This window comes from Oncorhynchus mykiss, chromosome 18 (genome assembly GCF_057628025.1).
Source record: "Oncorhynchus mykiss isolate SJ-2025 chromosome 18, ASM5762802v1, whole genome shotgun sequence".
In the NCBI taxonomy this organism is placed as follows: domain Eukaryota; kingdom Metazoa; phylum Chordata; class Actinopteri; order Salmoniformes; family Salmonidae; genus Oncorhynchus; species Oncorhynchus mykiss.
The window spans coordinates 68,355,053-68,380,302 of NC_143039.1; the positions used below are offsets into that span (position 1 = coordinate 68,355,053).

Genomic DNA, 25,250 nt, shown 5'->3' on the forward strand with positions numbered 1-25,250 from the left:
TAGTACTATATTAGTTGGCTTCTTGACACTAATGCCACTACATGCACTACTGTCTGAGGAGAGTGTATGGACCATTGAATTTGCATTTAAAGTATCTCTCTTTTACATATTGTTTTATGTTTAATAGGTTAAGATAAATAAGACATTTACCTGTTGGCCTACAAAATGAGTGTTAATTGTTTATTTTTTATGAAAACTTCCTCATCCAGGCTAATATATGTTTTCCTCCAGAGATAGTAAGACAGACAGGTCAGTGTACCATGGTACCTTTTATCTTTGTTGTTTTGACAATAAGAGTATTCAATCAAATAGTATGGCACACAAATTACCTTCTCACTCTGAACAGTTACCTCAATTATTGATAATTTTAATTTGCTTCAAGATGTTTGCTTCAAACTAGATTATTTAAAAATATATATAGGGCTAAGTGACATTTAACAGTGCTAAGAGAAATAATGTAAGAATATTTGTCCACAATGAAGATGACTTTGTAGCACCCGTAAATGTTAAATGTCAAATCATATATTTAATAACACAAGCTCTGTTCATACAAGAACACGGAATATCAGTGCATGAAAACTACAGTAAACTACAGTCACGTGATAATGTACTTTTTTTTTTTTTACTACTTGTTGCCAACCCGGAAGCAGTCAATTTAATGCTTCATGCATTTGCATAATTATGAATAGGACATCGAAACGAAGCAGCTGTAACATTGTTAAACTGTAACTCTTTTTTCGTTTCAGTTTCCTGGAACGCAGAAGACATTGTTTGCACAGCGTCGTTTGTTGGTACAACAACTCGTGACACTGGAGAAAGATTAGTGACTGATAAACTTCTGATAAACTTCTTAAATGTATCGACGTGTATGATTTTGTGCGGAAACCGTTGAAGTGTGTGAGTAGGTTGCAGGTAAAGAGCTACAATGTGACATAGTTCATGTAGGCTACATTGTGTCCGTGGCGCGAAGATAAGTAGGGTGCCGAACATGGATTAGGATTTAGTGCTACTGCGACAGAATGAAGCGCTGGACACTTTCATTTGACCTTGATTTTTTTTCTTTTTTAATTGGGTGTTATTGATAATCCATCAAGATAGCTACTCTAATCGGGTAAATCCATTTTTAACATCACGTTTATGGAGAATTACTATTTCAATAAACTTTGACCAAGGAAGCCAATCGCTGGATGACAGAAAAAGACCGTTGACATTTGACTTGGCTAGTTAAATTTGGTCAACCCTGTTAAACATTTTGAAATAAAAAGTTGATTCAAGCAAAATAGGGGAACTTTTACATTGCGTAAAGTTATTATCAGAAGCCAGTTCATGGTGAATTTGGTGGATCTGGTTTGGTAATGCACCATGATGCTGTTGTAGCCCACGGGGTATGAACGTATCTCGTGAAGGAGGAAGGGAGACACGATGGCACTTTCCCGGAGAAGGAATCGGTGGAAGTTGATAGTTTGCCTTTTTGGGGCGTCTATAGTGGGATATTTTATTTTAAACAGGCATAATAATCCCGGTGACATAGCTGGAACAAGTCGAAGAGAGGTTCCCACTGAGCAAGATATTGCAAATGAAATGCTTAAAAAGCCTGTTTATGACAAACCGCAGTTGGATTTAAATGCCTTGGGAGAAATGGGCAGAGCTGTCAAATTGAACCTCGTTGGAGAGGAGAAGAAAAAAGAGGAAGAAAGTATAAATAAACACCAGATTAATACCTATGTGAGTGATCTGGTATCTCTCCACCGCAGTCTACCCGAACGATGGAATCCTCTGTAAGTTGGCGTGAGTTTGAGTGTGGTGTTTATGATATTTTCCCAACATTTCCTTGTGATAAGAGTATTTTATAGAGCTTTTCTAAAATATGACTGACTGAATATGAAGTAGGTTAGCCCCTCGCCATCAACCCATTGTGGAAAACCTCGTTAAATATTTCTAAATGCCTAAATGACAGGCAAGGCAATGCTTGATTTTGCAAAGTTGAATAAAGTCAGATCACTGACAAAGCTCGTTAAACTGTTTATTTTGAGTTTACTAAAGGGCCAGGAATTAGGTATTAAATGACTCGGTGCCTGTTAAGCCATGTGCAAAGAATGAATAAAGTCCTGCATCTCAGTCAGACATCCAAGCACCAGAGTAACCAACAACATTGACCAAAAACAAACAGATTTTCTTTCTTCCTAGATCAGATCAGCACTCCTACTCTTAGAATTTTTTTGAATACTGGCCCAGGTCTATTAGCTGGGGTGACAGATCTGTTTGTGCTATAATTACACTCCTTGTCATGCCAATGACAGTGAGTAAACAATGAGAAGCATGATGGAAAGGGGATGTCTGGGGTCAGGCTTGCTACAAATCTATAACAAGTGAACTCTTTCTCTTTACTTCTCCAGTTGTAAGGACCAGAAGTATGACTATAGGTCATTGCCATCCACTTCAGTGGTGATCGCCTTCTACAACGAGGCCTGGTCCACGCTGCTACGCACTGTCCATAGTGTCCTGGAGACCTCACCCGACAGACTGCTACGAGAGGTGGTGCTGGTGGACGACTATAGTGACAGAGGTACAATCATGTATATACAGTACCAGTCAAAAGTTTGGACACACCTACTCATTCAAGGGTTTTTCTTTATTTTTACTATTTTCTACATTGTATAATAATAGTGAAGACATCAAAACTATGAAGTAACACATGGAATCATGTAGTAACCAAAGAAAGAGTTAAACAAATCAAAATATATTTATATTTGCGATTCTTCAAAGTATCCACCCTTTGCCTGTATGTGCTGATCTAGGACCAGGTGCCTCCTGTCAATGCAATTTGTATTAATTGTGATCTAAAAGGCTAAACTCTTACCCCGAGACCCTGTTTGTATGGGCCCAGATTTACAGACATGCTTGGCTAGAGTGACATCACTATGTCTGCCAAAGCCATTGTGAGCCAATATCTGATGAATATGACATTCAATATGTTAAGGTTGAAGAGATATAATGCGAACTCATCATCATCAAAGTTTCTGCTCTGTACTGAAAGTGTTCTACCTTGAAAACTTGACTGCTGACATGCACAATTTTAGGGGGATTGTGTTAACAACGGACTAATGAACAAAATACTAAAATGAATGTTTTTAAGTGAACTTTAAATATATTTGAATACCAGTTGGTTATCACGCAGCCTTACTCATAGGCCACAGTTTGTCACTTTCAGCTAATGACGTAGTATTGGCCATGGGAGTCACTCCGAATATTTAATCAGATTTCTGACAAGTAGTTTACATTTTAGGCATTTAGCAGATGCTCTTATCCAGAGTGACTTACATTCGTATTAAGATAGCTAGGTGGGACAACCACACATCAGTCATAGTAAGTACATTTTTCCTCAAAGTATCTATCAGCAAGGTTAGAGGTAGTAAGGGGAAAAAGAGTCAAGTGCCAGTGTGGGTTCACAATTATTATACGTTTGTGTGTGTTTTCTCTTAAGGATTAAAAGAGCACCAATATTTACTGAACCTCAAAGGGCATCACTTCCCCATTTGACATTGAGTGGTTCCTTCCATCGCCACTAGATGGTGCTAAATCAGTACATTTGGAAGAAAACAGTGAAGAAAAGCCTTTCTTACTTGCTTGTCATTATCAATTAAACCACAAAGCGCAGGCACATCTGTTAGCAGCACCACCCTGTTGTAACATTACACATACTGTACCTGCATGTTACACACATCCCAGTTGAGGAGATGTACACTCTTGTCATGATACATAAACAGCCCTTTTGGTTCCCTGTCAGCTCATTTGAAGGAGCCCTTAGAAAACTACATCTCCAACTTGAAGAAGGTGCATCTGATCCGGGCCAGGAAGAGGGAGGGCCTGGTGCGGGCCAGGCTCTTGGGGGCCTCCATCGCCACGGGCGATGTGCTGACCTTTCTCGACTGCCACTGTGAATGTCACAAGGGCTGGCTGGAGCCCCTGCTCGACAGGTGAGAAACCCCGTATTGGGCCAGGTCAGGACTGTTCTTCAGTCTAGTCGTGGGACCTTAGTTTCCACATGTACAGTAGTGCCTCTCTCCATTCCTTCTACTTTGCAGTTGAATGTATTGTGCTGCTGGCTAGATTTGGATATGTGTAGCTATGTGAATTATTTCCCTTATACCCACCCCGTTTCACACTAATCCCAAGCCTCCAAAGGCCTGTTTCTCTCTGTCGTCACCCTGTTATACTGCAACCCCCTGCCCCATGCTTCCTTCTGCTCTCATCTCCTCTGCCCCAGGATAAAGGAGGAGCCGTCCGCTGTGGTGTGTCCCGTCATTGATGTCATCGACTGGAACACCTTCCAGTATCTAGGCAACCCCGGGGAACCCCAGATCGGAGGGTTTGATTGGCGGTTGGTCTTCACCTGGCACTCGGTGCCAGAGTATGAGCAGAAACGCAGGCGCTCTGCCATTGATGTCATCAGGTCTGTGGTACCCTACATTAGAAACAGGCACTCTGCCATTGATGACATCAGGTCTGTGGTACCCTACATTAGAAACAGGCACTCTGCCATTGATGTCATCAGGTCTGTGGTACCGTACATTAGAAACAGGCACTCTGCCATTGATGACATCAGGTCTGTGGTACCCTACATTAGAAACAGGCACTCTGCCATTGATGTCATCAGGTCTGTGGTACCGTACATTAGAAACAGGCACTCTGCCATTGATGACATCAGGTCTGTGGTACCGTACATTAGAAACAGGCACTCTGCCATTGATGACATCAGGTCTGTGGTACCCTACATTAGAAACAGGCACTCTGCCATTGATGACATCAGGTCTGTGGTACCCTACATTAGAAACAGGCACTCTGCCATTGATGACATCAGGGCTGTGGTACCCTACATTAGAAACAGGCACTCTGCCATTGATGACATCAGGTCTGTGGTACCCCACATTAGAAACAGGCACTCTGCCATTGATGGCATCAGGTCTGTGGTACCCTACATTAGAAACAGGCACTCTGCCATTGATGACATCAGGTCTGTGGTACCCTACATTAGAAACAGGCACTCTGCCATTGATGTCATCAGGGCTGTGGTACCCTACATTAGAAACAGGCACTCTGCCATTGATGACATCAGGTCTGTGGTACCGTACATTAGAAACAGGCACTCTGCCATTGATGACATCAGGGCTGTGGTACCCTACATTAGAAACAGGCACTCTGCCATTGATGACATCAGGTCTGTGGTACCCTACATTAGAAACAGGCACTCTGCCATTGATGACATCAGGGCTGTGCCTACATTAGAAACAGGCACTCTGCCATTGATGACATCAGGTCTGTGGTACCCTACATTAGAAACAGGCACTCTGCCATTGATGACATCAGGTCTGTGGTACCGTACATTAGAAACAGGCACTCTGCCATTGATGACATCAGGTCTGTGGTACCGTACATTAGAAACAGGCACTCTGCCATTGATGACATCAGGGCTGTGGTACCCTACATTAGAAACAGGCACTCTGCCATTGATGACATCAGGTCTGTGGTACCGTACATTAGAAACAGGCACTCTGCCATTGATGACATCAGGGCTGTGGTACCCTACATTAGAAACAGGCACTCTGCCATTGATGACATCAGGTCTGTGGTACCGTACATTAGAAACAGGCACTCTGCCATTGATGACATCAGGGCTGTGGTACCCTACATTAGAAACAGGCACTCTGCCATTGATTACATCAGATCTGTGGTACCGTACATTAGAAACAGGCACTCTGCCATTGATGACATCAGGGCTGTGGTACCCTACATTAGAAACAGGCACTCTGCCATTGATGTCATCAGGTCTGTGGTACCCTACATTAGAAACAGGCACTCTGCCATTGATGACATCAGGTCTGTGGTACCGTACATTAGAAACAGGCACTCTGCCATTGATGACATCAGGGCTGTGGTACCCTACATTAGAAACAGGCACTCTGCCATTGATGTCATCAGGTCTGTGGTACCCTACATTAGAAACAGGCACTCTGCCATTGATGACATCAGGTCTGTGGTACCCTACATTAGAAACAGGCACTCTGCCATTGATGACATCAGGTCTGTGGTACCCTACATTAGAAACAGGCACTCTGCCATTGATGACATCAGGTCTGTGGTACCCTACATTAGAAACAGGCACTCTGCCATTGATGACATCAGGTCTGTGGTACCGTACATTAGAAACAGGCACTCTGCCATTGATGTCATCAGGTCTGTGGTACCCTACATTAGAAACAGGCACTCTGCCATTGATGACATCAGGTCTGTGGTGCCGTAACATCTTCTGTGTATCGGAAAGGAAAATAGTCTAATCCTCAGTTAACTGTCAAGATATACATTTAACAATTTGATATGCATATTATGTAGAGATCAACAATTGTTATACATACCATAGGCTATATAATTTATCATAATAATGGAACAAGTTTTGAAGATCTGCTCTGCAAGCTGTGTGTGTTTTGGTCTCAGGTCTCCTACGATGGCTGGAGGGCTGTTTGCTGTCAGTAAGAACTATTTCCATTACCTGGGCACGTATGACACAGGCATGGAGGTGTGGGGAGGAGAGAACCTAGAGTTCTCATTCAGGGTGAGTGTGGGTGAGAGAGAGAACGAGCGAGAGTGATAGGTTTGGGCTTGCTGTACTCTGTGCAATTAATCCATGCCTTTTTCCTGACGTTTCTGTGATAAGTTAAAAAACCCACTGGAATCCAGTAACCGATGGTCACCATACTGTTGTGAAATATGTGGGGATTCACACAAGGCTGCAATCTTTACACTTTCATTATATAACTAGGTCACCACTATGCAATTTTGGATAAACAAAATCTGCCTTTCTGTTCCCTAATCAAAATGACATTCAAGAACTTTGAACCAAAAGTTACCTCTGTCAATTAAGGTTCCACAGTCAATAAAGTTGCAACGTTTGAAGAATTTAAACCAGCACAGAGGTCATGTTTTCCTTCAGTTACTTCCTGTGGAAAAGAACCAAACCGCCATACAACAACAGAACTTCCTTCCCTTTTAGAAAGACACACAAAGCTGTCCATTGTGCTGCCTGATTGAATCATGGTGTGTAGCTAATCATGTCCTCGTGTTGCTGTTGTTGTTATTTAGATCTGGCAGTGCGGGGGCAGCCTGGAGATCCACCCCTGCTCCCACGTGGGCCACGTCTTCCCCAAGAAGGCCCCCTATTCACGGAGCAAGGCCCTGGCCAACAGCGTGCGTGCTGCCGAGGTCTGGATGGACGACTACAAGGAGTTGTACTACCACCGTAACCCCCACGCTCGCCTGGTAGGCCAGCCCTGAACAGGGACTAGCAAAATGTGTGGCTGCAGAGTTTGAAAGTGCATGGTGCTGTGATTGTGGGTCAGGACCAGTAGTGTATGGTGTTGTGATTGTGGGTCAGGACCAGTAGTGTATGGTGCTGTGATTGTGGGTCAGGACCAGTAGTGTATGGTGTTGTGATTGTGGGTCAGGACCAGTAGTGTATGGTGCTGGGATTGTGGGTCAGGACCAGTAGTTTATGGAGCTGTGATTGTTGGTCAGGACCAGTAGTGTATGGTGCTGTGATTATGGGTCAGGACCAGTAGTGTATGGTGTTGTGATTGTGGGTCAGGACCATTAGTGTATGGTGCTGTGATTGTGCGTCAGGACCATTCGTGTATGGTGCTGTGAATGTGGGTCAGGACCAGTAGTGTATGGTGCTGTGATTGTGGGTCAGGACCAGTAGTGTATGGGGCTGTGATTGTGGGTCAGGACCAGTAGTGTATGGTGCTGTGATTGTGGGTCAGGACCAGTAGTGTATGGTTCTGTGATTGTGGGTCAGGACCAGTAGTGTATGGTTCTGTGATTGTGGGTCAGGACCAGTAGTGTATGGTGTTGTGATTGTGGGTCAGGACCAGTAGTGTATGGTGTTGGGATTGTGGGTCAGGACCAGTAGTGTATGGTGCTGGGATTGTGGGTCAGGACCAGTAGTGTATGATGTTGTGATTTTGGGTCAGGACCAGTAGTGTATGGTGTTGGGATTGTGGGTCAGGACCAGTAGTGTATGGTGTTGTGATTTTGGGTCAGGACCAGTAGTGTATGGTGCTGGGATTGTGGGTCAGGACCAGTAGTGTATGGTGCTGGGATTGTGGGTCAGGACCAGTAGTGTATGGTGCTGGGATTGTGGGTCAGGACCAGTAGTGTATGGTGCTGGGATTGTGGGTCAGGACCAGTAGTGTATGGTGTTGTGATTGTGGGTCAGGACCAGTAGTGTATGGTGCTGGGATTGTGGGTCAGGACCAGTAGTGTATGGTGCTGGGATTGTGGGTCAGGACCAGTAGTGTATGGTGTTGGGATTGTGGGTCAGGACCAGTAGTGTATGGTGTTGTGATTGTGGGTCAGGACCAGTAGTGTATGGTGCTGGGATTGTGGGTCAGGACCAGTAGTGTATGGTGCTGGGATTTTGGGTCAGGACCAGTAGTGTATGGTGTTGTGATTGTGGGTCAGGACCAGTAGTGTATGGTGTTGTGATTGTGGGTCAGGACCAGTAGTGTATGGTGCTGGGATTGTGGGTCAGGACCAGTAGTGTATGGTGTTGTGATTGTGGGTCAGGACCAGTAGTGTATGGTGCTGTGATTGTGGGTCAGGACCAGTAGTGTATGGTGCTGGGATTGTGGGTCAGGACCAGTAGTGTATGGTGTTGGGATTGTGGGTCAGGACCAGTAGTGTATGGTGTTGTGATTGTGGGTCAGGACCAGTAGTGTATGGTGCTGGGATTGTGGGTCAGGACCAGTAGTGTATGGTGCTGTGATTGTGGGTCAGGACCAGTAGTGTATGGTGTTGGGATTGTGGGTCAGGACCAGTAGTGTATGGTGTTGTGATTGTGGGTCAGGACCAGTAGTGTATGGTGCTGGGATTGTGGGTCAGGACCAGTAGTGTATGGTGCTGGGATTGTGGGTCAGGACCAGTAGTGTATGGTTCTGTGATTGTGGGTCAGGACCAGTAGTGTATGGTGTTGTGATTGTGGGTCAGGACCAGTAGTGTATGGTTCTGTGATTGTGGGTCAGGACCAGTAGTGTATGGTGTTGTGATTGTGGGTCAGGACCAGTAGTGTATGGTGTTGGGATTGTTGGTCAGGACCAGTAGTGTATGGTGCTGTGATTATGGGTCAGGACCAGTAGTGTATGGTGTTGTGATTGTGGGTCAGGACCATTAGTGTATGGTGCTGTGATTGTGCGTCAGGACCATTCGTGTATGGTGCTGTGAATGTGGGTCAGGACCAGTAGTGTATGGTGCTGTGATTGTGGGTCAGGACCAGTAGTGTATGGGGCTGTGATTGTGGGTCAGGACCAGTAGTGTATGGTGCTGTGATTGTGGGTCAGGACCAGTAGTGTATGGTTCTGTGATTGTGGGTCAGGACCAGTAGTGTATGGTTCTGTGATTGTGGGTCAGGACCAGTAGTGTATGGTGTTGTGATTGTGGGTCAGGACCAGTAGTGTATGGTGTTGGGATTGTGGGTCAGGACCAGTAGTGTATGGTGCTGGGATTGTGGGTCAGGACCAGTAGTGTATGATGTTGTGATTTTGGGTCAGGACCAGTAGTGTATGGTGTTGTGATTGTGGGTCAGGACCAGTAGTGTATGGTGCTGGGATTGTGGGTCAGGACCAGTAGTGTATGGTGCTGGGATTGTGGGTCAGGACCAGTAGTGTATGGTGTTGTGATTGTGGGTCAGGACCAGTAGTGTATGGTGTTGTGATTGTGGGTCAGGACCAGTAGTGTATGGTGCTGGGATTGTGGGTCAGGACCAGTAGTGTATGGTGCTGGGATTTTGGGTCAGGACCAGTAGTGTATGGTGTTGTGATTGTGGGTCAGGACCAGTAGTGTATGGTGTTGTGATTGTGGGTCAGGACCAGTAGTGTATGGTGCTGGGATTGTGGGTCAGGACCAGTAGTGTATGGTGTTGTGATTGTGGGTCAGGACCAGTAGTGTATGGTGCTGTGATTGTGGGTCAGGACCAGTAGTGTATGGTGCTGGGATTGTGGGTCAGGACCAGTAGTGTATGGTGTTGGGATTGTGGGTCAGGACCAGTAGTGTATGGTGTTGTGATTGTGGGTCAGGACCAGTAGTGTATGGTGCTGGGATTGTGGGTCAGGACCAGTAGTGTATGGTGCTGTGATTGTGGGTCAGGACCAGTAGTGTATGGTGTTGGGATTGTGGGTCAGGACCAGTAGTGTATGGTGTTGTGATTGTGGGTCAGGACCAGTAGTGTATGGTGCTGGGATTGTGGGTCAGGACCAGTAGTGTATGGTGCTGGGATTGTGGGTCAGGACCAGTAGTGTATGGTGCTGGGATTGTGGGTCAGGACCAGTAGTGTATGGTGCTGGGATTGTGGGTCAGGACCAGTAGTGTATGGTGCTGGGATTGTGGGTCAGGACCAGTAGTGTATGGTGTTGTGATTGTGGGTCAGGACCAGTAGTGTATGGTGTTGTGATTGTGGGTCAGGACCAGTAGTGTATGGTGCTGGGATTGTGGGTCAGGACCAGTAGTGTATGGTGTTGTGATTGTGGGTCAGGACCAGTAGTGTATGGTGCTGGGATTGTGGGTCAGGACCAGTAGTGTATGGTGCTGTGATTGTGGGTCAGGACCAGTAGTGTATGGTGTTGGGATTGTGGGTCAGGACCAGTAGTGTATGGTGTTGTGATTGTGGGTCAGGACCAGTAGTGTATGGTGCTGGGATTGTGGGTCAGGACCAGTAGTGTATGGTGCTGGGATTGTGGGTCAGGACCAGTAGTGTATGGTGCTGGGATTGTGGGTCAGGACCAGTAGTGTATGGTGCTGGGATTGTGGGTCAGGACCAGTAGTGTATGGTGCTGGGATTGTGGGTCAGGACCAGTAGTGTATGGTGTTGTGATTGTGGGTCAGGACCAGTAGTGTATGGTGTTGTGATTGTGGGTCAGGACCAGTAGTGTATGGTGCTGGGATTGTGGGTCAGGACCAGTAGTGTATGGTGCTGGGATTTTGGGTCAGGACCAGTAGTGTATGGTGTTGTGATTGTGGGTCAGGACCAGTAGTGTATGGTGTTGTGATTGTGGGTCAGGACCAGTAGTGTATGGTGCTGGGATTTTGGGTCAGGACCAGTAGTGTATGGTGTTGTGATTGTGGGTCAGGACCAGTAGTGTATGGTGCTGTGATTGTGGGTCAGGACCAGTAGTGTATGGTGCTGGGATTGTGGGTCAGGACCAGTAGTGTATGGTGTTGGGATTGTGGGTCAGGACCAGTAGTGTATGGTGTTGTGATTGTGGGTCAGGACCAGTAGTGTATGGTGCTGGGATTGTGGGTCAGGACCAGTAGTGTATGGTGCTGTGATTGTGGGTCAGGACCAGTAGTGTATGGTGTTGGGATTGTGGGTCAGGACCAGTAGTGTATGGTGTTGTGATTGTGGGTCAGGACCAGTAGTGTATGGTGCTGGGATTGTGGGTCAGGACCAGTAGTGTATGGTGCTGGGATTGTGGGTCAGGACCAGTAGTGTATGGTGCTGGGATTGTGGGTCAGGACCAGTAGTGTATGGTGTTGGGATTGTGGGTCAGGACCAGTAGTGTATGGTGTTGGGATTGTGGGTCAGGACCAGTAGTGTATGGTGCTGGGATTGTGGGTCAGGACCAGTAGTGTATGGTGTTGGGATTGTGGGTCAGGACCAGTAGTGTATGGTGCTGGGATTGTGGGTCAGGACCAGTAGTGTATGGTGTTGTGATTGTGGGTCAGGACCAGTAGTGTATGGTGCTGGGATTGTGGGTCAGGACCAGTAGTGTATGGTGCTGGGATTGTGGGTCAGGACCAGTAGTGTATGGTGCTGGGATTGTGGGTCAGGACCAGTAGTGTATGGTGCTGGGATTGTGGGTCAGGACCAGTAGTGTATGGTGCTGGGATTGTGGGTCAGGACCAGTAGTGTATGGTGCTGGGATTGTGGGTCAGGACCAGTAGTGTATGGTGGTAATATGTCTGCATGCAGAGCTTTTCAAAGTAATGATCAAATTCACATAAAAGCATGCCTTGGAGGAGCACAACTTCCATTAACACTTGTGTTTCATACCTCTATGGTTAAGTTGGTTAAGAGCAGCCATCTTACACTGAAAGAAGGGAAAAGCCCTTCCTATTATATAATTTTTACCTCTGACACACATACACACACACACTTCTCTCCGCCCCCTGCTCTGTAAATGCTCCCCTGATTGAGTGACACTTGGGATGCATGAGGACGAGACACAAGGTGACACTGCGTCCGGTGTGAGATTACCATCGAGAGGCACAACTCCACGCAGCAACTGTGGGCATCACCCACCTACCCTTCAGTTAGTCAGAGATGCTCCGTTCTGCGCCATCCCAGGTGCTAGGCTGCTAGCAGGCCTGGGTTCAAATACTAGTTGAAATGATTTCAAATACTTAAACTGGCTTGATTTAGCTTGCCTGGCGCAATGGAACCCCCCCCCCCCCCCCGTCTCAGTCGGGTCAGAAACCAGCAATCTCTTTGTCTTTCTCTTCCGTTTCCAAACCTCTCAGGATATATTCAATTTAGAGCTGTGAGCTCTCTGCCTGGCATTCAGGTGAAGGGGAATGTGTCAGTGTGACCTTTTCAGTAGAACACTATGAGATACAATCGCTCTCAAGAATCCAGTGATTCAAATTGATAAAGCTCCTGTCAAGCAATGTTGTTTTCTAATGGTTGGACTAATGTTCCTCAGGGGCTTGTTTCCTGTTCAACTTTTAATTCACATAAGTTGAAACCTGCATCTGCACCTTACTACTTTCTAACAGTAAGGATTGCAAAATTCCACTAACTTTCCCCAGGTTTTCTAACGCTTGGAGCGTTCCCGGATTTCCTGCTAATTCCTTCCTGATTCCAGGAATCTTCTAACTCGGGATGTCTGGAAAACCTGGGATGGTTAGGAAAGTTTTTGTAAGCCTAATCATTTCTGTAAGACTGCCCCCTACTGGCCCTTATTGCCCCCACCCTCCTGTCTCCCCTGACTGATTATCTTTCTCTGGGGTCTAAATAAATTGATGGGCAATCAATTAGAGATGTTCAGGCATGCCGCTCCCATCTTTCATCCTGTGGCGTTGCTCACCTTCCTCCAACAGGGGCTTGTCTCCAAACAGATGTTCCTGTCTCCAACACTCCTCTGTGGACCATAACTAACACCTAACAATACCTCTGGACCAGTTGGAATTCAGAGTTTCAGAAACACAGTAAACCACCACACAGAAATAAAGAATAGCTGATGTTGTAATGCTAATTGGGTTACCCCAAAATGTCCAGGTTTTCCAGACGTGCTGGTCGATGGATTCCACATTTCCTGCTTCTTCCCCTCCTGATCTCTATTCTTCAGGAAGTGTCCTGCTTCTTCCCCTCCTGATCTCTATTCTTCAGGAAGTGTCCTGCTTCTTCCCCTCCTGGTCTCTATTCTTCAGGAAGTTTCCTGCTTCTGCCCCTCCCTATTCTTCAGGAAGTTTCCTGCTTCTGCCCCTCCCTATTCTTCAGGAAGTTTACTGCTTCTTCCCCTCTCTATTCTTCAGGAAGTGTCCTGCTTCTTCCCCTCCTGATCTCTATTCTTCAGGAAGTGTCCTGCTTCTGCCCCTCCCTATTCTCCAGGAAGTTTCCTGCTTCTGCCCCTCCCTATTCTTCAGGAAGTTTCCTGCTTCTTCCCCTCTCTATTCTTCAGGAAGTGTCCTGCTTCTTCCCCTCTCTATTCTTCAGGAAGTTGCTTCCTGCTTCTTCCCCTCTCTATTCTTCAGGAAGTTGCTTCCTGCTTCTTCCCCTCTCTATTCTTCAGGAAGTTGCTTCCTGCTTCTTCCCCTCTCTATTCTTCAGGAAGTTGCTTCCTGCTTCTCCCCTCTCTATTCTTCAGGAAGTTGCTTCCTGCTTCTTCCCCTCTCTATTCTTCAGGAAGTTGCTTCCTGCTTCTGCCCCTCTCTATTCTTCAGGAAGTTGCTTCCTGCTTCTGCTTGCCTGAGTTAGAATACCTCAGGATAAGCCATCATGTTTTCCAAGAGTTTTCAGCTGTATTTTTAGTGGGGTGGGTCGAAGGCTTCAAATTCCTCAATGTCCACATCACTAAAGATCTATCATGGTCCAAACACACCAACAGTCATGAAGAGGACACAACAATGCCTCTTCCCCCTCTGGAGGCTGAAAAGATTTGGCATGTGCCTCATATCCTCAAAACGTTCTACATCTGCACCATTGAGAGCATTTTTTTTACTTTCTGCATCACCACTTGATATGGCAACTGCTTGGCATCCGACCGTACGGCCCAGTACATCACTGGAGCAGAGCTCTCTGCCGAGCTCCATGTATCCTCTATACCAGGCAGGTAGGCCCTAAAAAATGTCAAATCTTCCAGCCACCCAAGTCGTACACTGTTCTCTCTGCTATCGCACAGCAAGTGGTACCGATGCACCAAGTCTAGAACCAACAAGACCCTGAACAACTTCTACCCCCGAGCCATAAGACTGCTAAATAGTTAGCTAATCAAATAGCTACCCAGACTATCTATATTGACCCTTTTTGCACAAACTTTTTTGGACTCCTTGCAAACGGTGCTGCTACTGTTTATTATTTCACTTTATTCCTAGTTATTAGTACAGTTGAAGTCGGAAGTTTACATACATCTTAGCCAAATACATTTAAACTCAGTTTTTCACAATTCCTGACATTTAATCCTAGTAAGAATTCCCTGTCTTAGGTCAGTTAGGATCACCACTCTATTTTAAGAATGTGAAATGTCAGAATGATTTACTTCAGCTTTTGTTTCTTTCATCACATTCCCAGTGGGTCAGAAATTTACATACACTCAATTAGTATTTGGTAACATTCCCTTTAAATTGTTTAACTTGGGTCAAATGTTTTGGGTAGCCTCCACAAGTTTCCCACAATAAGTTGGGTGAATTTTGGCCCATTCCTCCTGACAGAGCTGGTGTAACAGTCAGGTTAGTAGGCCTCCTTGCTCACACACGCTTTTTCAGTTCTGCCCACAAATTTTCGATGGGATTGAGGTCAGGGCTTTGTGATGGCCACTCCAATACCTTGACTTTATTGTCCTTAAGCCATTTTGCCACAACTTTGTAAGCATGCTTGGGGTCATTGTCCATTTGGAAGACCCATTTGTGACCAAGCTTTAACTGACTGATGTCTTGAGATGTTGCTTCAATATATCCACATAATTGTGGTGTTCTTTGGCTTGCAAGCCTCCCCCTTTTTCCTCCAAACATAACGATGGTCATTATGGCCAAACGGTTCTATTTTTGTTTCATCAGACCAGAGGACATTTCTCCAAAAAAGCATGATCTTTGTCCCCATGTGCAGTTGCAAACCGTAGTCTGGATTTTTTATGGTGGTTTTGGAGCAGTGCCTTCTTCCATGCTGAGCGGTCTTTCAGGTTCTGTTCGATATAGCACGTATAAAGTAGATGTCCTTACTGACTTTCCAAAGCTATAGTTTGTTAACAAGAAATGTATGGAGTGGTTGAATAACGAGTTTTAATGACTCCAACCTAAGTGTATGTAAACTTCCGACATCAACTGTACATATATCGACTCAGTACTGGTACCTTGTGTATATAGCCGAGTTATCGTTACTCAGTTTATTTGTTCTGACTTGTTTGACTTTTCTATTATTTTTCTTTGCATTGTTGGGAAGGGCTCGTAAGCATTTCACTGTTACTCTACACCTGTTGTTTATGAAGCATTTGACAAATCAAATTTGATTTCTGAAAAACCTTGGGAATTTTGCAACCCTAGACTGTGGCTTGGAGTGTATTTGTGCTAACAGTGACCAGGATGCAGTGGTGGTCTGCTAGTGGGAAGTGTTTGTGTGTGTGGGAGGAGTGTTTACATTTGAGTTGAGATTGTGTACAACAAAAGAGGAATGTGATGCAAAAGTCTGTTTTTGAGTGTCAGTGTATGTGGTGGTTTTGTGATTTGTGTGTTTATGGGAACTTTTTTGAAAAACCATAGATGGTGATGTTTGTCAGTTCACAGAATAATACCCAGAGACTCAAACAGACAGGAAGTCAGTTGAACATTTACTTCTGAGCTCATGACTGCATGGCCTCAAAATAAATCTAATTGTATAATTTTAAAGTCTCTTGTTTTGTTGTTGTTGTTGTTAGGAAGCCTTTGGGGATGTGACAGACAGGAGGCGGCTCAGGACCCAGCTGGGATGTAAGGACTTCAAGTGGTACCTGGAGAACATTTATCCTGATATCCACGTCCCTGAGGACAGCCCTGGGATGTTTGGAATGGTGAGGAGAATGCTGCCATTTTGACTCCAACGTTGTATTAGTTAGGTACCAAACCGAAGGAGACAGACCGAAACTACCTGAACCTGTCCAATAAGAAACTCGTGTTGTTGTTTTCAACCCAGGCGACCTCACATTTGCACAATGTAATTCAAGTGAAAGTCACCCAGTAAAATACTACTTGTCTAAAGGTATTTGGTTTTAAATATACTTAAGTATCAAAAGTAAATGGAATTGTTAAAATAAACTTAATTATTAAGTTTCAAAAGTAAAAGTATAAATCATTTTAACTTCCTTATATTAAGCAAACCAGACATCCCTATGCTATTTTGTTTTTTTGTTAACAGATAGCCAGGGGCACACTCCAACACTCAGACATAACTTACGAACTAAGTGTTTGTGTTTAGTGAGTTCCACCAGATCAGAGGCAGTAGGGATGACCAGGGATGTTCTCTGTTTAGTGAGTTCCACCAGATCAGAGGCAGTAGGGATGACCAGGGATGTTCTCTTGATAAGTGTGTGAATTGGACCATTTTCCTGTCATAATTTACTTTTGGGTGTCAGGTGTCAGGAAAAATTTATGGAGTAAAAAGTACATTATTTTCTTTAGGAATGTAGTGAAGTAAAAGTTGGCAAAAATATAAATGGTAAAGTACAGATACCATTAAACCTGACATAAGTAAAAAATACTTTAAAGTACTACTTAAGTAAATGTACCACATGAATGAATCTGTGTTTATTAAAGAGAGAGTGCACTCAAGTGGGTTATCATAGACAACTTGACTGAACTTTCCCTTGACTCCTCACACTCATAGCTGTACTTTAACAGCAGCATCTGCATGTTGTTTCCCTTTAGCTGAAGAACAGAGGCATGTCCAGCTACTGCTTTGACTACAACCCTCCTGACGACCATAACCTGGTGGGCCACCGGATCATCCTCTACCCCTGTCATGGCATGGGACAAAACCAGGTAGCTATGGCCTCATCTTTACTCTCTATGTCCTTCATTTAAAACCAGGTAGCTATGGCCTCATCTTTACTCTCTATGTCCTTCATTTAAAACCAGGTAGCTATGGCTCCATCTTTACTCTCCATGTCCTTCATTTAAAACCAGGTAGCTATGGCCTCATCTTTACTCTCTATGTCCTTCATTCAAAACCAGGTAGCTAATGGCTCCATCTTTACTCTCCATGTCCTTCATTTAAAACCAGGTAGCTATGGCCTCATCTTTACTCTCTATGTCCTTCATTTAAAACCAGGTAGCTATGGCTCCATCTTTACTCTCCATGTCCTTCATTTAAAACCAGGTAGCTATAGCTCCATCTTTACTCTCCATGTCCTTCATTTAAAACCAGGTAGCTATGGCTCCATCTTTACTCTCCATGTCCTTCATTTAAAACCAGGTAGCTATGGCCTCATCTTTACTCTCTATGTCCTTCATTTAAAACCAGGTAGCTATGGCTCCATCTTTACTCTCCATGTCCTTCATTTAAAACCAGGTAGCTATGGCCTCATCTTTACTCTCTATGTCCTTCATTTAAAACCAGGTAGCTATGGCTCCATCTTTACTCTCCATGTCCTTCATTTAAAACCAGGTAGCTATAGCTCCATCTTTACTCTCCATGTCCTTCATTTAAAACCAGGTAGCTATGGCTCCATCTTTAGTCTCCATGTCCTTCATTTAAAACCAGGTAGCTATGGCTCCATCTTTACTCTCCATGTCCTTCATTTAAAACCAGGTAGCTATGGCTCCATCTTTACTCTCTATGTCCTTCATTTAAAACCAGGTAGCTATGGCTCCATCTTTACTCTCCATGTCCTTCATTTAAAACCAGGTAGCTATAGCTCCATCTTTACTCTCCATGTCCTTCATTTAAAACCAGGTAGCTATGGCTCCATCTTTACTCTCCATGTCCTTCATTTAAAACCAGGTAGCTAATGGCTCCATCTTTACTCTCCATGTCCTTCATTTAAAACCAGGTAGCTATGGCTCCATCTTTACTCTCCATGTTCTTCATTTAGTAGTGGTTCAGACACCGGGGTGCTAGCCTATATTGTTTTCAGGACTGCAGTGATTGTTGTCTAGTGTTGTTAGCTTAGATTTTTGTTTAGCATTTATTTTCATTGAACTTTTTTTTTTTAACTAGGCAAGTCGGTTAAGAACAAATTACGCCTCAGCTGTCATGGCTAAACAGTGCTTTCATGGCTAATAGCCTAACACCTTGACCAAACCGGCCCTGCACCTGCGTGCTGATTCTGTCTATACCCAGCAGACGTGTTCATAGCACGCACATTAAAATGCCTAACCAACTATATTAGAGACAGGTTGAAACACATGCAGCATTCACAGACCTTTAGCTAGCTTGCTGTTGCTAGCTAATTTGTCAAGGAAGGAAAACTTTAGGTTATTTTACCTTCTTCTTTTGGTGGATCTTTGTAGAATTGAACCTTGATTCATACAAAGTCGGGTGTTCTCTACTCTGACCATTAGTCCACAGATAAAGGAGAAACCTAGTTAGTTTTCTTTGATTTAATCTCTCCTCGTTCATCTTTTAATCACCCACGTGGGTTAGTATGCTCGTGAAAACCAATGAGTAAATGGGAGAGGCGAAACTGGAATATAATGGTCATTTGATGTTTAACTGGGCCTGGCAGACAGCATGTGGTAATGGAAGTGGTATTTGACTCAGCGCTTCATGTTATAATGCACATTGACAAGTACAAAATTATTTATGTGTATTTGGACCAAAATGATAGTGAAGAAAACAGGTACCATTGTGTGTGAGGTTAGCTGTATGGAGCACAACAAAAACAACACGAACCACGCACACACTCTTCGTCTCTCCTGTTGCAGTTCTTTGAGTACTCCAATGAGAGTAGGGAGATCCGCTATAACACCAGGGAGCCAGCAGGGTGTGCTGTGGGGGACGCCGTCTCCAACTACCTGACTGTGCACCTGTGCAGGAAACCCCGGCAGACTGTCCCACAGGACCAGAAGTTTGTCCTCAGAGAGGTGAGCTGGATGGGGACTGTGTCATGGCAGCAAACAGGGAGCAGAGGAAAGGGTCAGTGGTGGATGGTTGGCAGAGATATAGGTGGACAGGAATTTTGTAATGGAATAAATGTTTTAATTTATTTAACCTTTATTTTAACTAGGCAAGTCAGTTAAGAACAAATTCTTATTTACAATGACGGCTTACCAGGGAACAGTGGGTTAACTGCCTTGTTCAGGGGCAGAACGACAGATTTTTACCCTGTCAGCTCAACGATTCGAACTAGCAACCTTTCGGTTACTGGCCCAAAACTAAGGCTACCTGCCGTGTAAGGGTATCAAACACATGGATGTCATACGTTTTGGTACCGTTCCATTCAACCATTACAAAGACCCAGCCCTCTTAGATCCCTGTCCACCAGCCTCCTCTGAAGAAGGTGGAGAGGGGAGTAGAAAACCCAGATGAACACATGGACATACAGTGCCTTCAGAAAGTATTCACACCCCTGTACTTTTTCCACATTTTGTTGTGTTATAGCCTGAATTTAAAATGGATTTAAATGTAGATTTTTTTTGTGTGTCCCTAATGTACACAAAATATCACAATGTCAAAGTGGATTATATGTTTACAAATGAATTAAAAATGAAAAGCTGAAATGTCTTGAGTCTAAGTATTCAACCAGTTTTGTTATGGCAAGCATACATTAAGTTCAGGAGTAAAAATGTACTTAAGTTACATGGACTCGCTCTGTGTGCAATAACTTTGTTTAACATGATTTTTAAATTAGTACCCCATCTCTGTACCCCACACATACTGTACACACATACTGTACACATATCTGTAAGGTCACTCAGTGAATTTGTGAATTTGAAGCACAGATTCAGCCACAAAGGCAAGGAAGGGTTTTCCAATGGTTCGCAAAGAAGGGCAACTATTGGTAGATGGGTAAATAAAAAAATTAAAAAACACACTTAAATCCTCCTTTGAGCATGGTGCAGTTATTAATTACACTTTGGATGGTGTGTCAATACACCCAGTCACTACAGAGATACAGGCATCCTTCCAAACTCAGTTGCTGGAGAGGAAGGAAACTTCTCAGGGATTTCATTATGAGCCCAATGGTGATCTGACTTTAGGGGTGGTAGGTAGCCTAGTGGTTAGAGCATTTGGCCAGTAACCGAAAGAGTATTTTGAGTAGATTATTGACAAAAATTGACAACACATTCCGTTTTTATCCCACTTTGTAACACAACAAAATGTGGGGAAAATCAAGGGCTTCTAAAGGCAGTATATACAGTAGAGTACAGTACGGGTGTAGCTAAATGTTGGTTGTCACTAAGCACTCTTGTGTTCTCTGTTCTGTTGACTTTCTTGTTGGAGCGGCCACAATGCATTCAGAGCATGTTCAAAGGGAAGCTTTGACAAATACTGACATTAAGCCCTCTCCCCTCTCAGCTCATCTCTTTCTCTCTCTCAGCGCTACCTCGCTCTATCAAATCACTTCAATTCAAAGGGCTTTATTGGCATGGGAAACATATGTTACATTGCCAAAGCAAGTGAAATAGATAATAAACAAAACTGAAAAACAATCTAAAATGAACAGTAAACATTCCAAACACAAACAGTCCTGGGGTTGTTTGTGAACAGAGCCCTATGACCAGCTTGCTTTGGGGACTCTCCTCAAGGTTAATCTCTCTGTACGTGATGGCTTTATCTATCTATCTCTCTCTCTCTCAGCTATCCCATTTTCACTCTCAGCTCTCCCATTTTCACTCTCTCAGCTCTCCCATTTTCATACTCTCTCAGCTCCCATTCTCACACTCTTTCAGCAGTACCTCTGTCAGCACTCTCGCTCTTTCTTTCTCAAGTCCTTAGTCTCCACAGACTCCAACTCTCCTCACATACAGACTCATCCCAGTATCACTATAGTAGATGTTAAGTCCTAGTCTCTCTCTGGAGTAGGGGTCACATGATCAAATAATGTCTTCTGGATGGCTTGATGTATCTCAGGTGATAAGTGCTTTTATGGTGTTTTGTCCACAATGGATCATAAAGCATTGAGGTAGCCTATTGACTGGGTGCACAGTCCATGCTTGTTGTGGTAGTTTAGTACAGGTATGTGTTCAGTGTTTCCAGCAGGGGTGCAACTTTCACTGGGGATGGGTGAAAGTCCCCCACATTTGCATTTTTGTCCTCCCCGGTTTTATCATTGGAATGTGATATAAAACAAGGTAACTGTGTGCTTTAGGACCATGCCGACTCCTCTGAGCGGTCGGGTAGGCTGTTTGGAGTGTTTATTGGATTAAAAAAATGTCCCTCCCACTTCTAAAATCAAAGTTGCTCTCCTGGTTTCCAAACAGTTTTTGACTCTTTTCACACTGCACTGCTCCCCTCTGTAATGACTGTATGTCGTCTCTTGTTCCTGGATGTAGTCTACACACCAGTGGTTCACAACTTCACTTCTCCAGGGTTGTAGCCAGTCCTACTGCTGTTAAAATCATATTTTTTATTGATTGGCTAGTGAGTCCACAGACTTGGTTGTTTAGGTAGATATTAGTTGGTTAAAGGGAAGGATTAAGACCAGCATTAGTTAATAGGGACCAGCATTAGTTAATAGCCCTTAAGGACAGTGCTTCTCTACTCTATACTAGTGGTCCATTTGGCCTGGCTTGTAAAATAGATTATATTTCAATAACCTGTTTTAAATAAAGGTAACATGTTTTTAATAACTCCTTTCTACTACTAGGATGACACCTTCTTCCATGTGATGACGCAGAAGTGTGTCCAGGCCGTGGACAAGACTGACAACGGCACCCCTGCCCCCGCCCTGCGGCCTTGCTCAGACCACGCCAACCAGAAGTGGTTTTTTGAGGAGAGGGGGGCGTAGTGGAGTGGGCCAGCCGAAATCCCTATCCCTGGAGTAGAGGGTCAACCAAACTCTTAACCCTGGGATAGAGGGTGACAGCTGGAGGGCCCCAAAGACCAATACTCAGGTCCAGCGTCCTTATGCCGTGGAGATGACCTGGGTCGTATTCACAAGATAGAAAACAGAAGAAAATGGTCCAAAACGGGGAGGTTCTATCTGAAGTAGTCCAATAGGCATCATTTGTTTTCTGTTGCACACTCTTTTTAAATGTTGTGCTCTAATGAATATGACCCAGGTCAGGCGAACTGTTCTCACCTCCTGTATCTATGCACAACCGTGTGCTTGCTGGACAACGTTGACGTTTTCGCACACTTGATATTAACTCATACCACATCTACTTCTCAAATCTTTTTTTGTCGATATTTTTGGGAAAACCTGGGAGACGAAGGATGTTGGAATGGACAGATATTTAACACATTTTTATGTGTGGAATTTAATTACCTGTCTGTTCATCTGACTGAAAGCCACTCCTACTTTTTATTCTCACTTTCGTTCTTACCTCTCTCTTTCTCTGGAACACAGGAGCACTTAGCAGCTGGTAGTGAATGTTTTTGGCATTGCAGTGATCATGACAGAGACTCTTATGTACTTGCGCATTACGTTATAGCTGGAAATCTCAGACTCAACCTCTAGACGGAGCCAAAGCTTCCATCTTGTGTGCTGATCTTTTTCACTCCATCGAGCATGTTATCAGCTCAGTGATATGAGTGGTTAATTGTTCAGGTATTTTTGGAGCAAGTATTTTGTTTTCTACGTGTATTTTTTTTATTTAAAATACGTGCGTACTACTTCAACCAGTCCCTCCAGGATGTTATTTTTTTTTTTGTGATATTTGCGGACCAAAAAATCGTGCTTGGCAGTATGCAACAATTTTGTTCAAGTTGTCGCGAAAGTGCGCTGACGAGGGAAACATTTGTTGCCGTGTAGCTTGATTGAACCATATTATGCTGTGATTGGTTAATTTGCGCGTCCTCTTTTTGTAATGCCGTGATGGATCTGTTTTATGCGGTAATATTGCAATGATTAGACTTTTTTATGCAGAAATTAGTGTGGTTATTGGTCAAATTTGCAAGCCCTCTCAAAATATGTGGTGAAATTTTTGATTGCACAGCAAACAATTTGCGATGACAGAATCGTGGAGGGGCTTTTTAATTTTCGATTTGCTCCGCTCATAGGTTTAAGACAACACACAGTACGTCTTTAGCCACACAATTACTGGTAGTAGGAGAAATTCCACTCCGGTCTTTAGTTGTGTTCATGAATCACAATTATGAATTTGGATAACTCACGGTAAGCAATTTAAACATTTCTGAAAGAAGGAATGCTTGTGGTTTTTCAGTGTTTTTTGGTCTAACATACATCTTGTCAATGCAATTGACTCCTAGTGAGAATGTTATTTTCCTAGTAGAGTGAAGCTACGAAGACTTAGCTATATTCTGTGTGTTAATTATATTACAATTCTTGTTTATTTTAAATGATATATTTACTCAATGTTTATTTACTTACTTATTGATCATCGTTGATGTCAGCGTGGATTTGTTAATTCAGCACTAAGTTAAATGAGCCACTTGACTTTATGTATTGCAACTGCAACAACAAAATGGGGAAAACAATTGTTGACAATAAATGTCCCATAAGGCCATGATTTGGGCCATTTTACCCAGAAGTGCCTTACCTGATGCAAAAAGAGATATGGAAAGATACGCATGGAATTATAAAACAAATCCACATTTTTGTTAAAAGAGATTAAGGACAAATCTCAAATGATACCTACCTTATCCCTATATACTATAGTGCGGGGGTACTCGACTACTATTTGAGAAGGTCCGGTCACATACATTTCCTCTGTGGCAATGGTTCGGATGGATATTGTCATTTGTCGTAGTAACAATCCCCAATGTTGTGACCTCCGAGCTGTTCAAACTGTTTATACCCCTCTTTTTGCCAGATATAAAAAATAAAGTTGCCGTTTTTTAAACTAAGTTCCTGCAACTCTACACATTTTGACATGTCTTATGTGTGTTCATATGATACCTGAGTGGCTCAACAAAATCAGTCGGGGTTCCCTTGGGATGGTGGCCCCTGGGTATGTAATCTGGCCACGATAACTATGTAGGTAGCTGGTTAACTTTCGTATCTAGTTGACATGCGCTTGTGGTAATTAACTGGACATTTTTCGGACAGGTTATAAATAGCTCTCTAAGGTCTGTCAGTGGAGGAAGGAAAACTGTCCATACACAACCAAATGTCAAGATGTTACCTTGTGCATTCTACTATTATAACTCTCAACAGCAGTAAGTTTAATTTCCCAAAAAAGAAATGCTATTTATTTAGTCAGGACCTGCGGTCCGTATTGACCCCGTTCTGGGTCCAGATCTGGAAACACCAGTTGAGTATGGCTGCTAGGTGTCATTTGAGATATAGCTTAAGTGTACTTTAAGATCGATATCTTATGCAAGGAGATTGTGGGTGAATGGAGTGCTGCATTGATCCCTGTTCGCTTAGCCTAGTGGTATGGCTGTTGCGTTTAGGGGGACGTTGGACACACACACACTCACACACACACACACACACACACACAGGAGTTTACGTGCTTGAGGACTGAGGATCTCTACATCACTTCAATTGAAATAGGGATATGAGATTTGATTTATACCTTTTCATATCCATGGCCACAGTTCATAACATGTTTTCTAAGTACATTGACAACAGTTCTTTAAACAAGACCGTGTGAATCACAATATGTAAACATATTGATTTTGAACAGGGTCCAAAGTAGTGCACTATATAGAGTACCATTTGGGATGCAGACATATTTTTGCGCCAGGGAGTTGAATAAATAGGAGATGTGTTTTTCCTGAGTTATAGTAGCGTTATTTACGGTTTGCTTCGGCATCTGGTATTCCAGGCATGTCCCTACATTGTAAAACATGTTTTATTGTATGTTATTTGACATGGTACAGTGGGGCAAAAAAGTATTTAGTCAGCCACCAATTGTGCAAGTTCTCCCACTTAAAAAGATGAGAGGCC

At 43.8% G+C, this 25,250-nt stretch overlaps 1 protein-coding gene across 1 annotated transcript; it reads left to right on the forward strand.

The window, feature by feature from the left end:
- Positions 1-634: 634 nt before the first annotated feature.
- LOC110496874 (polypeptide N-acetylgalactosaminyltransferase 12) lies at positions 635-24,202 on the forward strand. The gene is made up of 10 exons (XM_090209220.1): positions 635-1,778; positions 2,397-2,566; positions 3,788-3,977; positions 4,268-4,453; positions 6,493-6,610; positions 7,138-7,314; positions 16,173-16,304; positions 17,158-17,271; positions 19,156-19,314; positions 22,041-24,202. The coding sequence occupies exons 1-10, from the start codon at positions 1,423-1,425 to the stop codon at positions 22,179-22,181; spliced, it is 1,743 nt and encodes a 580-aa protein (XP_090065346.1). The 5' UTR covers positions 635-1,422; the 3' UTR covers positions 22,182-24,202.
- Positions 24,203-25,250: the final 1,048 nt, after the last annotated feature.